At 39.1% G+C, this 20,735-nt stretch overlaps 1 protein-coding gene across 5 annotated transcripts in view; it reads right to left on the bottom strand.

Annotated features, from left to right (window-relative positions):
- Positions 1 to 10,717: 10,717 nt before the first annotated feature.
- Positions 10,718 to 20,735, bottom strand: part of gabrb3 (gamma-aminobutyric acid type A receptor subunit beta3) — a 68,617-nt gene continuing 58,599 nt past the window's right edge. For 2 of the 5 annotated variants that reach the window (XM_039810085.1, XM_039810086.1), the window contains 2 exons: positions 20,334 to 20,414; positions 17,161 to 19,445 (listed from right to left, as the gene is read on the bottom strand). In XM_039810085.1, coding sequence (XP_039666019.1) covers positions 19,098 to 19,445; positions 20,334 to 20,414 — 429 coding nt within the window. In that variant the 3' untranslated portion in view covers positions 17,161 to 19,097. Of the gene's footprint in view, positions 11,559 to 17,160; positions 19,446 to 20,333; positions 20,415 to 20,735 lie in introns of those variants that run through there. The other 3 variants (XM_039810084.1, XM_039810082.1, XM_039810083.1) reach the window with 3 other exon arrangements.

The following is a 20,735-nucleotide window of genomic DNA, read 5'->3' as shown; positions in this document are numbered from 1 at the left end:
TCGCTCTTAGTTTCACTTTGAACACACTTGACTCCAAGACTCCAGAACACACACTGCAGGACATACATCATGGACATAGCATGAGTATTTTAACAAGGTATTTCCATAATTGACCCACAGCATAACTCTTGATGCATTTTAGAAGATGGCATAGTAGCATTACTGTATATATGTCCTATATCATTTTAAATGATGTTATAGTAGTAAAACTGTATATATATCCTGCATGCGTTGTAGTGTATTAATCTGTATTTTTATTCTTTGGAGATTTTCATTATTTCATTATCAAATATTCTGTAGGCTACATTCTGCTACTAATAGTTGCTTATTCTTTTTCAAAGTAAAATGCAAAAGCTCTACTGTTTGCATGGCAAAAAATAGCATGTTGTCAATATTTTAGAGGCTACCCAAAATTTCATAAATTATGTTTTTAGCGAAGTTTATCAAGAGAAGCCAATCTCCCCTGGCTCCCATGATAGATACAGGGACAACCCATGGCCGTTCATTATCCTTAATTACCCCTTTTTATTCTGTTACCCCTGCCTTTTTTTTATCGTAGCCCTCCATTGGTACTCAGTAATTCGGTCCCTGTTATTCACCAGCAGCAGTTTATCCATCTGTCTATACTTATGTGGGATGATTAAGAATCCTACTTGCTTTTTCAAGAAGACCCACCCTGCGTAGCATTCGAGTGATAGGATTGGCTAGGTGGTGGCATGGTGGCTCAGTGGTTAGCACTGCTGAGGACTGGGTTTGATCCCTTGTTCGATGCAGGGTGTGATTTGTGTGGGTCTCCTCCTGAATTAGTTTTCCTCCCAACCAGTGGCGATAGGACAGAAAGGACCGTCTTAAATCATGTAGCTGGCAATCAGAGGAAATGGACCACAGATGTGAGGAGTTTGGCTGAGTAGCAGGCTGTAGGTCAGCCACGGCCAGCCTAAGACACATGCTGACAGACACGGGAAAGCAAACATACAAAAGGAAGGGAGGGGGAAAACACTGGAGAAACAAGGGGATATAGACAGTCGCTGCATCTCACTTCCCATAAATAACATCCTTGGCTCCTCCACTTGCCTGCCTCCCTTCCTCGCATCTTAGTCCATCCCATTGAGGAAGCACTGGAGAGACGGAGTAAATCATGGAAGGAGAGAGGAAACAAGGAACTGTGTTTTAGAGGGATGAGACGTCCTTTCCTCTCAAGCGTATGGGCGGAGTTAGCAACTCCTTCAGCTGCACGGCTTCCAGGAAGGCTGCTCTCGTGTATCCTCGCTCATAGCTCCTCTGCGATCCCTCCATGATGAAATAAGGGAAGCCCACTGCTCTCAAGAGCTTGGGAATTGCACCATAGGATTACGTTTCTTGGCTGCTCGCTGCAGGGCTCTTGCTCAATACAGGACAATTTCAAAAAAGTGTTGTTCCTATTAGTTACTAAGACACAAATACATGGGAAAATAGGGTCCTTTAAAGAAAACTAAACTACTGGCATTTGCTACTGCCACTTCTTAACGGGCAAATAACAGGTGAACTAGCTTTAAAAGTGACGCGGGGACGACATGCTCCTGCTGACGACCATAAAAGTCCTACACTCACAAAAATAAGAGGAAAAGAGAAAAATATAGGCAGAGACACCACGCACACTGTGGGTCACAAGTGATAATTTAGAGGAATTACTTTTGCATTAGTCTATACATTGTTTTCTAGGATGATGCTACATGTTATACCTTCCAAAGACACTTTTAAGAAATTTGATAACGGAATTAGGTGTGGTGGTAGAATGAGTAGGTTGTAGAATTGTATTTGTCTTACAATTAAACACTCAAACACCTATTTAAAAACCTGTTGACATCATTTTTGACTAGAAAAAGGGATGACTAAATACGATTTACCCATAGTCCAACATTTTCAGTTTGATCAGATGTTGAAGGCTGTGTTTTGGTTTTCCTAACAGGTTGGAGAAATATCTTCAGATGTCATGGAGGTGTCTTACCTGGGTCGACCTTTCACCTTAGGGATGCTTTGTAATGCTTTTCATCATAAGCTGATACCAGGTATTTTTTGTTTAATTCCATTACACTAAAAAAAATATGAATGAAAGTATTTTATCATCTGAACTTTATATAGTTTATTATTTCATAGGCTAAAAAGAGTAATTTATGATGTACAATTAGATATGTATGGAAGCCCACAGGAACTTAATTAAAATGATAATGTACACTTAAAATGAAAATGTAATTCCACAACAGCACTACAATTTTCCACATATGTATGTGTAATGCAATTAGCATTTTCACATACTTGTATGGGAGTTCTGTGACCATATTAAATAAAAAATGGAAAAGCAGTTCAATTCTATTCAATTCAATTTTATTATTTTTATTTTAATAAGATAGGACGGTTCATTGCTATTAAAAATAATATAATAATAATAAGATAATATAATTGATATAGCACCTTTTACAGACAAAGTCACAAAGTGCTTCACATGATAAACATTTCTTAACATACAGTACAATTCAACAGAAAGTAAACAAGGGAAAAGAAAATAATAATTGAACGAACAATGACAATCATTTCAATGATTAAAACCTAAAACCCAAAGTTTACAAACATGAGTCAAAAAGCGCATTTAGACAAATGTGTCTTCAGCTGCTTTTTAAAAGCTTCAACAGAGACTGCAGAACGTAGTAGGAAGGGCGTTCCACAGGTTTGGAGCCACTGCTTCAAAGGAACGGTCACCTTTAGTTTTTAAATGAGTGCGTGGGACCCCCAGTAGTCCCTGGTCAGAAGACCTGAGGGGCCTGTTAGTAGTGTACGGATGGAGCAGGTCCCAGATATAAACAGGTGCCAGACCATGCAACGCTTTATAGGCCAGAACAAGAACTTTAAATTGGATCCTGAACTTGATCAGAAGCCAATGTAATGAGTATAAAATTGGAGTGATGTGCGACATCCTAGAAGAGCTTTTATCTTCAGTAGACTTGACTACTGTAACGGTGTCTTTACAGGTCTCCCTAAAAAATCAATCAGACAGCTGCAGCTGATTCAGAACGCTGCTGCTGGAGTCCTCACTAAAACCAAGACACCTCTAAACCTCTACACTGGCTTCCAGTGCCTCAAAGAATTGATTTCAAAATACTTTTACTGGTTTATAAATCACTAAACGGTTTAGGGCCAAAATACATTTCTGATCTGCTACTACACTATGACCCACCCAGACCTCTCAGGTGGTCTGGGACAGGTCTACTTGTTGTCCCCAGAGTCAGAACTAAACAGGGGGAAGCAGCGTTCAGTTTTTATGCTCCACATCTTTGGAACAAACTCCCAGAAACCTGTAGGTCCGCTGCAACTCTCAGTTCTTTTAAATCTAAGCTAAAGACCTATCTTTTTGATGTTGCTTTTCTTTAAATAATCTATTTTATTAACTTTAATTTCTTATACTGCACTGTAACTTTTATTCTTATACTGCACTATCAATTTTATTCTTGTCTTTTAATGTTTTTAATTTGTTTATTAATGTTTTTAATTGTCTTCTAACTGCTTTAATGTTTTATGTAAAGCACTTTGAATTGCCCTGTTGCTGAAATGTGCTATTCAAATAAAGCTGCCTTGCCTTGCCTTGCCTAAAACGTTAACAAAATCAAATTAAACAGAAGAAACTAATTTAAGTCTAGAAAACACACCTAAAGGGTTCCCACTCCGTTAAAATCACTGTTTAATGTTTTTGGGTTTACTATAAGTCATAGTTCTATACATTATGTTTATATAAAAGATACATTTCACCAACACACACACACACACACACACACACACACACACACACACACACACACACACACACACACACACACACACACACATATATATATATGTATATATATATATATGTTGTTTTTTTAAATCATTTGTTCATAAATCTAGTCTATTGGTCACCCTATGGGCTTCCATAGACAACACATTCTCATGACTTAGTTTGTATGATATTGTACAAAAATGTACGCACACCAATTTGTGTAATATCATACAAAATTAAGCGACTGCCGGCTGATCACGTGAAGCACCGTGAGCTGCCTGTAGTTTGATTGCCCCGTTGCTAGTTAAGTTTGGCCGTCAAAAGGTGTCTTTGAGCTGGGTACAGGGCACCGCAAGATGACGGTCCTTTTCAGGGTTAAGTTTAGCCAACAAAAAGTGAGCGTCACGCGGCAAAGACGGTTGAGTTTAGGCACCAAAACGACTAGTTAAGTTTTGGAAAAAGATCGTGGTTTGGATTAAAAAACTCCCGGGGAACAAACACGCATTTCCTGGGTAAAGGTCTTGCGTTTCCCCCGGGAAGTGAAATCCGCTCCCCAGCACGAAAGCGCTGTGTTTTATGAACCATCCATCCCCCCCACCTTGTCCCCCCACAGCAGTCTTAAACAGCAGCAGTCAATGTGGTGCATACAGCGAAAAACATGTTGAATACATACGCATTACAGTGCTTTGCTTTTCGTAGCTATATGTACGAATGGTTCATGAGAACACCCGCAATTGAATGTACAGTATGGGAATGTATTTAACGGCATAGTTATCAGTGTATCAAATGGGGAATGGGTTTCTTAATTTTCTTTTGGTTTGTAGTTGCAATGTGTCAAGCTCTCAGCCATTGCACATATTTGCTCTTTCTGTCAATTTATATTAAGAAAAAAAGATGTCCCTACTTTAAAAAAATATAGTTAAACATGCCACACACACACACACACACACACACACACACACACACACACACACACACACACACACACACACACACACACACACACACACATGCACACCTGTGGGCTCCTTTCTGCTGATTGTAGTAATGACTGTATCGTTAAAAGCAGGAGAGCGAATAAGGAGATAGAGAAAAGATGCATTGAAAAGCTGAGACGTGCTGGTCAAAGACTGCGTGGCCAAGTCCCAAAAGGTTCCAGTCTGAGATGTCTAATCAATTGTTAAAGAAAGATGGGGTGGACATGTGTTGGGTCTTCTATAAAGATACTTCCACATGAATCTGAACAATGGTCTCACCACCACTTTATTCTAATTTATTATAAACTGATTTAAATTCTACAATATATGATTATGTTTCCTCATCACTGAATTGTGCGTGAAATTCATTAAACATATCTGCAATCACATTCCACTTCCTATGTTGGTTACTGACCTTGAACTAATGGTGAGCTTTCTGGAGCGCACCAACTGCTTACCCAAGCCCTTTCCAACTCCACGCAGGAAACGGACGGCAACCACAGATGTTTTCTTGTTGTGCTCTGATTGCTCACAGACACGAACCATGCAAAAATAAAGAAATAAAAAGACACTTTTGCTGCATTGCACAGTTAATTCCACGCCATTTCACTTCAACTTCAATTTTTCACTATAATGAGCATGTTTTTCATGGTGTGCTGATTTAGGCAGGAAATGTTCACCTTTGATAGATCACGCAAGTCTGAATCCTGAATTAATAAAAACAAAACACTGCAGCTGGAAATAAGTCAAGTCATTATTTATGTTAATGTTAAAGATATAGAAATGTTCTATTCATTAATAATCTATTTCTGTGTGGAGTAGTATAAATGTGACCATGTTTTATTACAATCAATGAATACAATCATTAGTTTAAAAAGCTATAATAAATGAATTACTTCAAATTAAATTATACATTTCATAAAATTCTGAGTAGCACTCACTAGCACAGACTAGCAGCTCTGTGAGGCACAGTGAAGCTTTAAATATGTTTTTTTTGTGATAAAAAGTTATTAAACAAACAACATAACACACTTACACACCAGCAGCACAACCATGACATATGCATATTAATATTCATTTTAAACCATTTCAAATCCTCATAGCTATAGAAAATCACCCAGAAGCTGGAGCAATATGAGGCGGGTGTAGAAATGTATTTTAGTTCTAATTCATAAGTATTAAATCAGTTGACATACAGATTTAGGTCAGTATGAACCTCGTTAGTCCTAAAAGGAACTTTAACAGCAGTAACGTGAATTAGCTGGAGTTGTGTGAATGCTTTTTTGAACAGGCCTTTAAAAATAAGATTGCAGTAGTCCAGCCTACTATAAACAGTACAGACACATTTGCTTTTAAGGTGAGGATGTTTTAGAACATCTATTTACTGATACATGAAATGCACGTTTAAGTAAGTAAAGTTTAAGCAAAACGTACAGCCCCCTAGGCAGTGTTGGGAAGGATACTTTCAAAACGTATTTCGTTACAGAATACATGCCCACATATGTAATTTGTAACGTATTCCGTTACGTTACTCAATCTGAGTAACGTATTCTGAATACTTGGATTACTTCAGGATTACTTCCACATTGAATTGCGTTTTATAAATGAAAAAAGAACTTTTAAAAAACCCCTTACTAAACAGGCCTATAATGGTGTGTTCTTTTTATTCCAACTAGCTGAATGTGTACCTGAACAAGCAGATAGATTATTGTATTGGTAGTCCCGAACTGCATACTACAAAAATCTAACCGCAGTCTTGCTACCACAAGCTAATTTTAGCTAACGTTAGCTAGCATGTCAAACGGGGCTAGTCAGTCTTTAAACGGCTCTGGAGCTAGTAAATCAGCACGTAGGAGAATGTAAAGTCGCACGTCAACGTTAAAATAGCAAGGTGACCAGTAAAACTACAGCAGACGACTACCCTTGGCTAATTAAAAAAAATAGCTTACTTTAAGATGCTTCTTCAGGTTGGAGGTGGAGTAATTTGGACGCTGAAAGGAGGTTGGTTGCTGGCAAGCAGAGGCTGCACTGCACAGTTATATTTCATTCTCCCTGTTCTTTAATGTGAAATGCTGTTTGAATTTCCAAGATAGAAACTTATTCCTGTCCTGGCTCTGTCGTGCCGGTTCCGACTCCATTGTGACTGATCACGCAAATAGCTATTTTTTTCGATTTCATATCGGGGCTTCTGGAAAATGCATAGAGTTGCCTTAATTTATTCAGAGTGAATAAACTCGTGAAACAGATAAGTATCGTCATGTAATCCATTGATTTCAACAATGTAACTGTATTCTAAATACCAACGATTTAAATTGTAACTGTAACGGAATACAGTTACTCATAATTTGTATTCTAAATACGTAACGCCGTTACATGTATTCCGTTACTCCCCAACACTGCCCCTAGGGTTTTCAGTACTGGACGAGGTACAACTAGCAGGCCATGTTCAGAGGCCTGAGGGGCATAGAGGAGGTTTATGGCATTAGTAGATCACTAATATAGTCTGGACTAAGGTTACTCAAAACATTATAGATGAGTAGGATGATCTTGTAAATTTTATTGGAAGCAAGTGAAGAGTCATCAGAACTGGGATGATGTGAGAGCGATAGGAGGTCTTGGTGAGAAGTCTTGCTGCAGAAAATCAGAGCTTCAGCTTTAATGGGAAGGTTTTTTTGACATCCAGATACTAATCTTGGCCAGACACATAAATTGGAGAGGTCCCCAGGCCTGTATAAATATAGCTGTGTATCATCAGTGTAGCAATGATACAACCTAGACCCAATTTGACAGATCAGTTGCCCTACATAGTGAAAATAAAATGGGACTGAGAATTGACCCCTGGGGTACCCCACAAGTTAAAGTAGCACAGGTGGATACCTCATCATCAAAGGATACAAAAAACAGGTATCCCAACCCATTTTTCAAGATTATCAATTAAACTAGCATGATCAATTGTCTCAAAGGCTGCAGACAAACCTAAAAGAACTCAAATAGAAATGTCTCCGTGGTCAGTTGCATGAGTATATCACTCGTGACCCTTAGCAGAGCTGTCTGGGTGCTGTGTTCCTAAAGAAATCCTTTTTCCTTTTTTATTTTATTTTTATTTTCTTCAACTAGATGCAAAAGTTGCTCGCAGACCAATTTTTTCTAAATTCTTAGGAGAATGGTAGCTTAGAAATAGGTCTGTAGTTTAATGATATGGGATCAAGGTGTGGTTTCTTTAGAAGGGGTTGAACTGCAGCTATTTTATAGGATTCAGGAACATGGCCTGTCAAGAGGGGCTGTTTATAATTCCAAGCAGATTCAATTGGTCTCTACTGACTCTATGATACTGCTACTTTACCATATGTAAATTTCATCTGCATAATGACAATAAAACATTTTGTGTTGCATAATTTGATCTAGTGGGAGAATGTAGAGATTAAATAGGGGGGCCTGAGAATCAATCCTTTATGAACTGCACTAATTGTATTTGTTATGACAGAAACTTCTTGGTATCTTGTCAATAGGAGTTGATTTTAACACACCGAACTGAGTTTGCTACAGTCTGTATATTAATGTATGCCTTTAAAAAGCCTTAAACCAGAGCAGTCGCATTGATGTGGTATAGTGAAATGAAGAGGAAAACAGTTGTTTGAGGTCATTCTTCTTCATATTGTTTTTAGATGTTTCAGAGTATATATATACATATATACATATATAAAGCACATAAAGGAGATTCACTAAAAGGGATGAAATGTGATTAGGAACCATCAGTGCAAGGTTCATGTAGTAAGTTAAAAATTAATTATACAATGTTTGTGACCGCATGGATATGTGATCATGTATGATTTAACCCTGATTCATATCTGTGGTGCTAAAATATTCATGTACACAGACAGTCTATAGATCAAGTCTGTTGAAGGGAGGGTTACAGATTGTTTGAGTTCTTGGGTTTGCTTTTCAGAAAAACATACACATACTTCTCCAGATCATTCTCTTTACCCAGCCTCCACACAGGGGCTAATAGATATCAAATCAAATGTTTTGTGTTAAATCACTAATTATATGACACATTTATTAGAATAAAATTAAGTCCAAACCATTTTATGTCTCCATGCATTACGATGGACTGTATATTGGGGTGCAAATGCAGCAGAACCATCTGGACAAACGGCGGCCCAGCTGGTGAGCAGCACAGCCAGCTGAGGTGTGCTAATAAAATCATAAAAGTGATGAGTTCAGCTGGTAAGATGTAACCAGTGTGGCAGTGATGCTGTGAACCTGCTGTACATTTGTCTGAATAATTTATTTTCTTGTCATATTAATGGTGTTCTTGGTAATGAGATGGCCGTGCTACACATCTGCATTGGTCATCTGCATAAATCATATAAGGACATAACAGATTTCATTAAAGCTGTAATGGAGTAAATGTAAAGTAATAGTGACATTTTTAAGCCTTGCATCTCTTTGCTTTACTTTGCTGTTATTTTTTTACCACCTGATGATGCTTTAAGGAGCACAATCTAAACTAAATATGCTGGATTTTAGTCTCTATTGGTTCAAGCTCCAACAATACTGGATCCTATATTTCCCATGATGCAACATGATAGCATCTTTCATCAGACAGGGACAGTAAAACTGTAGGCTTTCTAATCTTGTAAGACACGCCTGGAGCTCAACATGAAGGGTAATCAGACTGAACTGATACACAATTTGTCTTATATGCATTTCTGAATCAGATGTGTTTGATTTCATTATTGATTCTTCTTATTTTTTTTTATATTATGTTAAAAAATCACATTAACTATTATTCACTTCACACTTATTATGACACCTTACTTGTCATTTAGCATTCTTTAGTTAACTTTAGTCTGACACAAATCAAAGTCATGAGCAGACATCTGCCAAAATATGTAGATAATTATTAAATGTTACCACCAAAGTGGGAGTGAAGTGGATATACTCTAGGTATATTTCCACATATGGTGTTACATTGCTGAGCTGCAGCAGAGGCAAAGTAACGCAAAGAGGGAGTTTTTGTTTTCTTATGAAGTCAGTGTGTGGACAGCTGGGAAAAGTACAGCTCAGGTGTGGCTCAGGTGGTAGAGGGGTCGCCTACCAATCGGAAGGTTGGTGGTTTGAGCCCTGCAGTCCCATTGCTGCACCATCTGAGTGTAAATGTGTGTGAATGTCCTTGTACAGCATTCTGGGCCACAGTGTATGAATGTGTGTGAAGGATGAATGGCTACGACCAATAAGACTTTGAATATACATCTGAGCATGTGAGTATCGTTCAAAGACAAACTTGAAAAAAATGTGAGCCTATGCTTTCCTAAAATAACAGCACTACTTTGACCCATTATTCACAAACTCTAATCAAATTAGAAAAGGGCATTTTAATGTTTTTAAAATATTTTTGATAATGTATTAAAGGTCCAATGTGTGGGAATTTCTCCCATCTAGCGTTGAGATCATATATGTCAATCAACTCTCTCGCACCACGCATTTCAAAGTACGTATTACAGCTACGGTAGCCTTCACGCTTTTTTTTGATGACGCCGGTCTCTTGCTCTTTTCAATCTCCTTTTTCTTTTTCTGGGCGAAGAAGAAGAAGACTCCTGTTCCTGAAATTTTGGATTATGAATACGTGTGGTCTTCCATGTTTCCTTCTTCAAACTTGCCGGGGCCGGGAAGCTACGATACCCGTTAGCAGCATTAGCAGCACCTGTGAGTTTATCATGTGACAGTGAAAACGTGAAAGGTGGAGCAGTATGTCCTGTATGTCCCTCACCGGCTAACGTATTTCACGATGGAGCATTAATATGGAGCGTCTACCCCAGTTCATGCAAATGCGAATGTAAAATTTCAAGCCAAAAGGAATTCTTGGAATTGATGGTGGTGGTAAATATTCATGAAAAATGACAAGTTTGTGAACGGGCAACAATGATTTTGACAATGAACAACTAAGCATGTTACACACTGGACCTTTAATATATCACATTTATAAAAAACAATCCACAAGACAGTTGCATTACAAATCTCCTAGCAACAGTATAGCTGGACAAATGTCTCACAAATGTCTAAATATACAACAGCCATGTACTAAACCAGCTATCAAAGCTGCTCACTTTGGATATCTCAATTTAATTCAATAGTTTTATTTCTATCATGCCGAATATTTGGCCCATTAGATTACAAGACACCACTATTTAACATTTGACATCTTCCCATCTCGCATACATAAAGTATGTGAAATAATAATCTGTAGATCTTCTCGGTAAAGAGCTTTTTTTTCTCTTCTCCCAAGATAAGATAACATAATAATAACATAATCATTTTTCACATGTCATCCATATTTACAAAATCAATATCTATTTTTATATTACAAAACAAAGCTGTTCACAATAAAAAGGACACACTCCATGGATGAGTTTAAACCATTCTGAGATAACTGAATTGATATTTGTGAAGGTCAAGTAGAAGATTTTTGTAACTATATTTAAAAGGTTTTACACCATAATGTTTTGACAAGTTGTGTTTTTTTTCACAGGCTTTATTATTTCCAACACTGCGCTACAATGTATCACAGTACATGCAGCAAATGGGCTGCTGCTGATGTCGGTACCATACGTCTTCGTTGAGCGCTCACACTCGGTTGGTGATGAAGAGCTTCTTTGATGAACCTGGAGATCCAATTAATGTTGGCTCCTGGCTGTTGGTCCACCTGCTCCCGGGGGGGTTACTCACACGGCAGCTGCTGTTGTTGCTCCCGCCTCCAGTTTTAATATCGCTCATTAGGGTTAATTATCCTGAATGTACAGATATTCAGACTGTCTGTCTCATTATGCCCAGAAATGTATCTAATTATCTTCCTCATAGGCTCTGGCTTATTTCCTTTATTGCTTTTATTGCATACACATGCCCTGAGGTTCATTAGGAGCCAATCTAAAGACATGGAAGTGAGAAACTAACATGAAAAAAAGGTGTTTGCATTCGAACATTAAAGGGTAAATTCAGCTTCTTTTAAACCTGGACCCTATTTTTCTATGTTTTTGTTTCTAAGTGACTGATGGGAAGAAAGATCTTTGAAATTGGTCAGAAACAAGCTACAATGTAAGTTAATGGGCAGTTGTGAACCTTCAATTTACGTCCACTAAAAAATTATTATTCCAAGTGTCTGACAACATTATGAAAAGATCCCTACAGAGATAGACCTTTTAGTTAAAGCGTAAGATCCTTTTAGTTTAACATGAAACAGCCCCGAAATCACCATCACCAACTCCGTGTAAATAAACAGTAATTTTATCATTGTAAAATGCATTGCATTTAAAGTGGAATTGAATAAAATAAAACTACCAAAAACCATCTTGGTTCATCTTTCCACTGTTACAACAATCACCACTCTGGTTTGCTTGAAATAAACCTTTAATTCACCCATTTACATGTGGAGATATGCTGGCTCTATACACGCTAAAAGTCCTGATTATTTACATGGAGTCTGGTGGAGATATGCTGGCTCTATACACGCTAAAAGTCCTGATTATTTACATGGAGTCTGGTGGAGATATGCTGGCTCTATACACGCTAAAAGTCCTGATTATTTACATGGAGTCTGGTGGAGATATGCTGGCTCTATACACGCTAAAAGTCCTGATTATTTACATGGAGTCTGGTGGAGATATGCTGGCTCTATACACGCTAAAAGTCCTGATTATTTACATGGAGTCTGGTGGAGATATGCTGCTCTATACACGCTAAAAGTCCTGATTATTTACATGGAGTCTGGTGGAGATATGCTGGCTCTATACACGCTAAAAGTCCTGATTATTTACATGGAGTCTGGTGGAGATATGCTGCTCTATACACGCTAAAAGTCCTGATTATTTACATGGAGTCTGGTGGAGATATGCTGGCTCTATACACGCTAAAAGTCCTGATTATTTACATGGAGTCTGGTGGAGATATGCTGGCTCTATACACGCTAAAAGTCCTGATTATTTACATGGAGTCTGGTGGAGATATGCTGCTCTATACACGATAAAAGTCCTGATTATTTACATGGAGTCTGGTGGGTGTGGCCATAGTGCTTTTGGAGATGTTTCTGGTTAAACAAAAAGGATTTTACTCTTTAAAGTGGCTACATGTAACTTTCAGTTTGTGTTGATTCTAGCGGCCCCTTTGGACATAAGAAGTAGTGTTTTTACCACACCTGCTATTGTAAAAATGTCCAGGATAATCGCTGGCGCCGGATGTCTTTCACCTTTGGCTCGCTGTGTGTTGCCATTGTCTAAGTACGTTCTCTTCGGGAAAAAAAACAATAACCTTCGAGCTAGCAAGTCACACGCTGAAAAATGGCATTGGATCGTGCAACAAGGCAGGTTGCTTGGTTCTTTCAGGGAATGATTATAAAGATTTACAAAGAATATGTTTAGGCCTACAGCATTTACTGTGTAACCGTAACGTTTTGGGACCGATTGGTGGGATTGCTGTGGACCAAGTAGCCTAAACACGGCGATACACTGGTAAGAGATAAGGAGGTTTGGGGTGGCAGTAGCTCAGTCAGTAGGGAGTTGGGTTGAGAGCCGCAGGGTTGCTGGTTCAAGTCCCCATACAAGTATGGTGGTGGACTGGTAGCTGGAGGGGTGCCAGTTCAAGGTGCTCTTGAGCAAGGCACTGAACCCCCTCTTTCCATGGACAGCTCATCTCTCCATTAGTGCATGTATAGGTACTGAGCATACAAAAGAGATCCCCCTACTAGCACCATGCCAGTGTGTAAGTTATAGGGGACAACATCCTCTCTGTGTGCAAAAAGGCTCATTTTAAAGTTTAACCAGAGTTAACATGAGGCTACATTTACACTACTTTGTTTTCATTTTTAAATGGCATGACACAGGAGTTTAAGCTCCGTAGCAGAATCTCTGTCTATATGAACTTAACCAACATGACCATTCGCATACACTGGGCATTCGCATGCACACAAAGTCAGAAGCACCTTTTAAAAAATTTTTTAATATGATTGTATATTGTATATTGTAGTATTATGAAAGAATGGGGACCACTACATTTACAATATCCCTGTTTCATTAAATCTGTATCAGTCATTACATCCAGGAACTGTTCCAGTGGGTTGATTAATCTCATCTGTCACCAGAACAAAGCCATTTAATCAGAGAGCAGGGTAGCCTCCCGGAGGTCGCAGCATTCACATTTCATGGTAATGTCAGAGAGAGAGTGAGCGAGAGAGCCCTAAAATGCGCCGCTCGTGTGTCACATCATAATAATGTAAAGCACACAGAGAAACACACATCTGCTCTTCATTTATCTTCATTTAAATGTGCAACTATAAACCAGATGTAATTTGCTAGTTGAATTATCGCAACTCCAGTGTATCACACAGCCGAGTTCTCCAATCCATTCATCCCACACTACAACAGTTCCAACATTAACACGAGCAAGGTGGGGTGGGATGGGGGTGCGTACAAATAGGCGTAGTGGCAGAAATCAGATTAGAAAGTTTTTTGAAATATAATACAGCAGAGAGAGAATGAATGCAGATGACTGATGATTAATTGATGGTTACAGTTGTGTTGCGGTTTATAAAAATTGCTCATTTGAGAGCGCTGGGCCATGACCCCACTGGTGTTGTGTGCACACGCACAATAAAACAGGTATCATATTATCTCTGCTATGGTTGTTTCAGTCCTGTTTCTGCTGACACGGTCCCACAAGAAAATTGCCTCTTCTGGCCAGCTCATGATATCCACTGCTGCGGAAGATGTCATTTATGCTTTGATTTTATTATTCTGTAACAGTAAATACACATGATATACTGTATGAAAGGTGGGGACAAATTCTGGGTTATATATTTGAGTATATGTTTTGGGTTTTAAAGTATATTTGAGATGTTACAGCCTGTTGAAGTGGATTTAAGCCATAGCAATGTTGGTCGGTCCACTTTAGTCCGGACTGAAATATCTCATCAACTCTATGATGGATTGTGGGGAATATTTTTACAGACATTTACGGTCCCCTGAGGATGAAATATATACTTTGGTGATCCTGATTTTTCCTCTAGGGCTTCTCAAAGTCCGGACCAAGGTCCATAACTGAGCAAACAGAAAGTCAATTGGGACCTAGCCCATACCTTGTGTAATGAACACAATACATTATGAAGTGTAACATTTTCTGTGTATGTTAAAATAAATTTATATTGATCAATTAATTGTTAGTGACATTGGGTCCGTTTTGGCAAGTTACTGCAGGTTAAAAAGAAGGATGTTGTTCGTTAAGGACCCACAGATCATGTCCCTGGTGGCATTTAAAAAATGTATGCCCACTGTATGCCCAATGTGCCCACAGTGGGCTGCATACTCTGGGCCCATTTTTCTGCCCCCAAATGGGCGCGTTTGCTACTTAGGCTTTCCCCACACGTTTAAAAGAAATAACCTTTAGAGAACCTCCATGGAACATTCTCTGAAGGTTTAAACGTTTCCATGAAGGTTAAAAAAACGTTTTCTGATGGCTACCTGTTTGCTGGGGCCTCACAGAGCTGCTACTGAGCTGTAGGGTGTGTCTCAATTCAGATACTTCCGTGCGAACACTTACATGTAGTACACTGTGTACACTATGTAAGGACTTGTGTAGTGTGTAAATTATGACAGGGTAGTGTTGTCTCAAATTGTGCACAGACGTTATGCACTGACCGGAAATGACTCTTCTTCTTCTTTTGAATAGTAAATTACAGCCGCCACCTATTGTTGCCTGCTAAAATTAATTAAATCAAATTCTCTCACTATCTGACTACAGTATAGTGGTACTTATTGAAAAAACACATATATTACATTTGTATAGTTATGATTAGAGGTTTGTTTTTTCATAAGATGCTTTTTATTCATATTGTGTTATCCACAATGTCACGCCCAGCTCCCGCTCCTTGGTCATGTTTCTAGTTTAGTTTTTAGTTTTCTTTCACATTCACCATATTTTGCTCACTCCCTGTTTTATTTTGATACTCACCGTTTGTTTCTGTTGCAGGTAACTTTTAGTCACCTTGTGTGACTAACGTCCTGCACCTCTGTCTAATTGTCTTGTGTTCCAGCCGTTTCCCCCGTGTTCCTAGTAAGTGTTTGTTCTGACCATGCTACCTGTTTTTTGACCCAGCCTCTGCTGAGTTTTCTTGGCTACTGTCCCCAGATTACCTTTTCTACAGCTGCCTTACTGTGTGTCTGAGTTCTGCATTCTGAGTCTCCTGTTTGCACCCAGTCTGACATTCAGTATTTTTTGGTTAATTCTTTAAAGGTTTGATGTATCCTTATACGGGGAATCAGATATGTTTGCTAATTTTTGTATTTATGTATCAATAGTACTTCTTCCCTCTTCATAAGAAGCCTTGGAACTTGAGTTAAGATTTCTTTTTAACTATAGTATATTTCCAAGGTTAAGAATGAAACTTTCCAACTCAACATGTTCCAAACACATTTATGCACATTGTAAAGTAATTATTTATGTTTTTTTAAGTATCATTAAATGATTATAGCCATGCTTTACTGTGTTATTAATCATTATCTGTTTTTATACCGCTCTGGTCTGTGTAGACAAACTTTCAAGTCGAGGAGCAGAGTTTGCGTCCCGGTTAAAACAAGACTTTCACCCAGGAAACGCGTGTTCGTGTCCCGGGAGTGTTTTAATCCAAACCGCAATCTTTTTTCTTATCTTAACTAGTCGTTTTGGTGCCTAACCTTAACTGCCGTCGCCATATGGCGCTCACTTTTTGTCGGCTAAACTCAACTGCCACGGACCCTGAAAGGACCATCACCTCGCGGTGCCCTGTACCCGGCTCACAGCCACCTTTGGTCGGCTAAACTCAACTGAAACGGCCGGAACCTCGCGGTGCTCCCAGCAACCGTCGGCTAACTGTAACTGTAAAGACCCCTAAACTTAACTATCATGTGCCCGGTGGTCACGTGAACAGCCAGCGGTTGCCTGATTTCGTAGGATATCATACAAACCCGTTCAAGAGAATGTGTTGTATGATTTTATGTGACAAACAAAACTGATTGATTGATAATATCTGCTTACAACTACAATTATGTGTCATAAGCAATACTTTAGAATATATACGACACACAGCAGACACATATATCTGCAGAGTAAAGCCAGACTTTGTGGGCAAATACAAAACGTACTTAACAACCATTTTAAAGTAGCCGAGTGGACTTGTGACAGGTGGTTTCACTCCTACGCGCGAACAGCCGCTCAACCAGGCGGTGCAGATGGTGCGTTGGGAGCTGTGTATGCCAACAGTTGTTGCTAGGGAGATACTATTTAACCCCCGCCCCCCAATTCTTTCTTCACTTATATAGAATTTCACATGATTTACTTATTTTTTTAGGAAAAAAATGAAAATAATCGCAAGTTGTGATATTACGTTTTATATTTACAACACAAATGGGATCGATAATGTTGTGTAAAGACTAACAAAACAAAACAGCGAGGCCAGAAATCACTGAGCAAAACACTGCTGACAACAGAGGCATGTCATTAATGTCAAGTGAAGAAAATGTGCAGTTACAGCATGTACATTAAATGTTTGACAAATCTGGGTGTGAAGGTTTTTTCGAAATTTGACATAAGATGTCTGCAAAAATGAGTCTGCATTCGGTCCTCAGTATAACATGCATGTAAAGAAAAAAAGCAAGTCGCCATGTGAATTATGCTGTATTGAATAAGTGTTTCACAAAACCAATAAACAAGTGTGACAGCAGTCCTGAAAGCATAGTGACAAAAGAGTGAAATAGTGTAAACGGATCAGATATTGTACATGTTCTCTGTAAAAGCCTGGGAAACTTTTTTTTTTTTGTCACACATACCCACTTGTTGTTGGCTACATGGCATTTTTTTGGAAAAGTGAAAATCAATAGCAAAGGGGTAATTGTAAATGTTAAAGAAATGGTTCCAAATTTTGGGAAATACTCTCATTCACGTTCTTGTCGAGCGATATGAGAAGATTGATACTCTCATGTCTGGATGACTGTACATATGAAGCTACAACCAGCAGCCGGTTAGCCTAGCTTAGCATAAAGACTGTAAACAAAGGAAAACGGCTAGCCTGGCTCTGTGCAAAGCTATCAGAATTCCCCTACCAGCACCAAAAAGCTCACTAATGAGTATGTAAAGTCTGGTTTGTTTAATCTGTACACATACAGAAATGTTGTGGAAATCAATGTGTGAAGAGAAATAGGAACATTTATGTTCACTGTAAACAAATAGGATTAAACGTTTATTTGTGAGCTTTAGATGTGATAGGCGGATAATTCATCTTTGACTTTCACTCTTTCCCCGTTTCCAGTCTTTATGCTAAGCTAACTGTACTATAGTGGTACTGATCTTCTGATCTAAAATCTCAGCAGGAAAGCAAATTAAAGCTTCCTAAAATGCCAAAATATGTCAATAATGGCAGTGAATGAGATAATGACAATTTTATAAAATGCTGGTATGGATTCCATCAGCCGCTCTCTTGTTAATAAAATTGGGCTTTGAAATCAAAGTTATTATTATATAAATTATCTTTAAAACAGTATGAACCCTCTGTTAATCCTAGGAGTGAGGTCACAGCAGTTTCACTTCAAAACAACCAGTGAACAGTCGGTGGCATCAACTCTGAGGCTAATTAAAGAAATAGTTTGAGATTTTAGGAAATATGTTTAGCTGTTTCCCCCTGCTTCCAGTCTTCATGCTAAGCTAACTAGCTGCTGGCAATAGCTTCCTATTTAGCGTACGTACAGAAGAGTGGTATCAATCTTCTCATCTCACTCTCGGCAACAAAAGGGAATAAGAGGATTTCCCAAAACATTGAACAATTCCTGTAAGTCTGGTTTCATTACAAATCATTTCGGATCATAAACTCAGAGTGTGGTCTGTGTTTACATGAGCGTTATTTGTCCATGTGCAGATTGACAAGACAACTGTAATATTACAGCTGTCTTGTCATTAGCAATACGTTGTATTACAACGACCACGTTTAGTACTGAAATTCTGGGTGCGTTTGTAATAACTGACCTAAAAGCAGTGTAAATACACTTTTTGATATACAACACGGCACAGAGTCTGCGTCCCACCCCACAAGATCCAATGTCCCAGCTCTTCACAGGAGTCAGAGCAGAGAGTACTTTACAGTTCATCAAAGTCTTTGTAAAATACAAGTTCTGTAGATAATTCCTTGTGACTGTGCACACTCTCGGAGTCTGCACGCTGTGATAAAAAAAAAAAGGTTTTCTCCTTTTTATGTTCTTCACATAAAGAAGTCAGAAATGACAGAGACAGACAGTGGTTTAAAAAACATCAGTGCATTAATTGACATAGTAAAGCCAGTAGATTACGTTGAAGAGGCAGAAGCTGAAGGGGAATATTATCCGTGACCATCTGTCGATGGTGTTCACATCGGTGAGGTCTGGGATTTTGATTTTGAGCTGTGAGGATCGCCTCCGCAGACGGCTTCTCTTTCCGTGCGTGTTCCTGTCCGTGCTGAGGCGGCCCGACTCTCGCGGCCCGCTCGGCTTCCTGTACTGGACCCCCGAGTTGTCCAACGCCGTGGAGGAGGAGTTGTGGGTCTCGCTCACCGTGGTTGTGATCTCATTCCCTCCCACCTCGTTGCGGATCTCCAAGGTTGTCAGCAAAATGTTCCCCCGGGAGTCGACCTAGGCACAGACAGACGGCAGCGGTGTTAAAAATGGGCTGCAGGGCTGACGCCTGGGTGACTGATGACACATGTGCAGCACGTGTCAGGCCCCGGGGCCGCCGTCTTCCAGCAGGCTGACAGATTACAGCCGGAGAAACGGAGAGCGGCCTTCAAAAGCAGCTTTCCTGTCCCAAAGTTAAATCACTTCTCTCAAATCAGCTCAAGGTTGGGCTGGATGGCTCTAATATTAATGTCATGACAGCTACTGCTCCCCAACATAAAAACATTCATAAATCATTCAGACCTATGTGGCAAAAATAGAGGCACAATATGTACACAGTCATATAACAAAAATGTGGTTACAAGATATGAGAGGAGGTGAATATTTATTTTCTCACTCTGTCAACGTCTGTTCAAACGAGTGACAGAAACCGGTCTTATTCCATCATAGAGCTGCAAAGATTCATCGATTCATCGATCAGAGTCATTTGTTTATGAAAAAAAGTAAAAGCTTCTCTGATTCCAGCTTCTTAAATATATGTTCTAGTTTCTTCTCTCCTCTGGGACATTAAACTAAATATCTTTGAGTTGTGGACAAAACAAGACATTTGAGGACGTCATCTTGGGCTTTGGGAAACACTGATCACCATATTTTACCATTTTCTTGATTTTTTTCTATTTATCGACAATGAAAATAATGGTGAGTTGCAGCCCTAATGTTGTGTGTTGTATGATTTGTCTATGTTCATTATAGAGCGGCTTGCATTAACTGTACATGACATCAGGGCCATAAACGCATAAAGACAATAAAACACAGTAAAACACCACAGAGGAGAAGGGAATGTAATGTTTCAGTTTCAGTGGAGGTTTCACAGATGTGACACAACAGGCAGTGACAGACACTCACCCTCTGTGAGTGACGGCGTCCTTGTACCTGATTGGATAGTTTAACAGACGAAGACTTGCAATTGCCTCCTTCCAGAAGGGACTAGCCAGGAGAAACCCAAACAGAAACCCCCTTTTGTCTGTGCATTAGTCAGGTGTTAGCTAGCCTCACAATCAGGAGGCTGAGAATCCCAGCGGGCACAAACGCCTCAGAGAGGACGATGGGAGACGCACAAAGTTGTTCAACTGTATGGACCGGATAAATCCAGTGTTGACAATTCATTACATATAATTATACTATGTATATGGACGTAACAACAACAGTTATCTACCAGGGGTGTTACGATTCTCAAAATCCACGATTCGATTTGACCCTCGATTTTAAGGTTACTTTTCAATTTCTGATTTAAACATTTTCTTTTCA

Source organism: Perca fluviatilis, chromosome 9, assembly GCF_010015445.1.
Source record: "Perca fluviatilis chromosome 9, GENO_Pfluv_1.0, whole genome shotgun sequence".
Classification (NCBI taxonomy): domain Eukaryota; kingdom Metazoa; phylum Chordata; class Actinopteri; order Perciformes; family Percidae; genus Perca; species Perca fluviatilis.
Note: the sequence above shows the minus strand (reverse complement) of the source record. Positions and strands in the feature narration are given on the sequence as shown.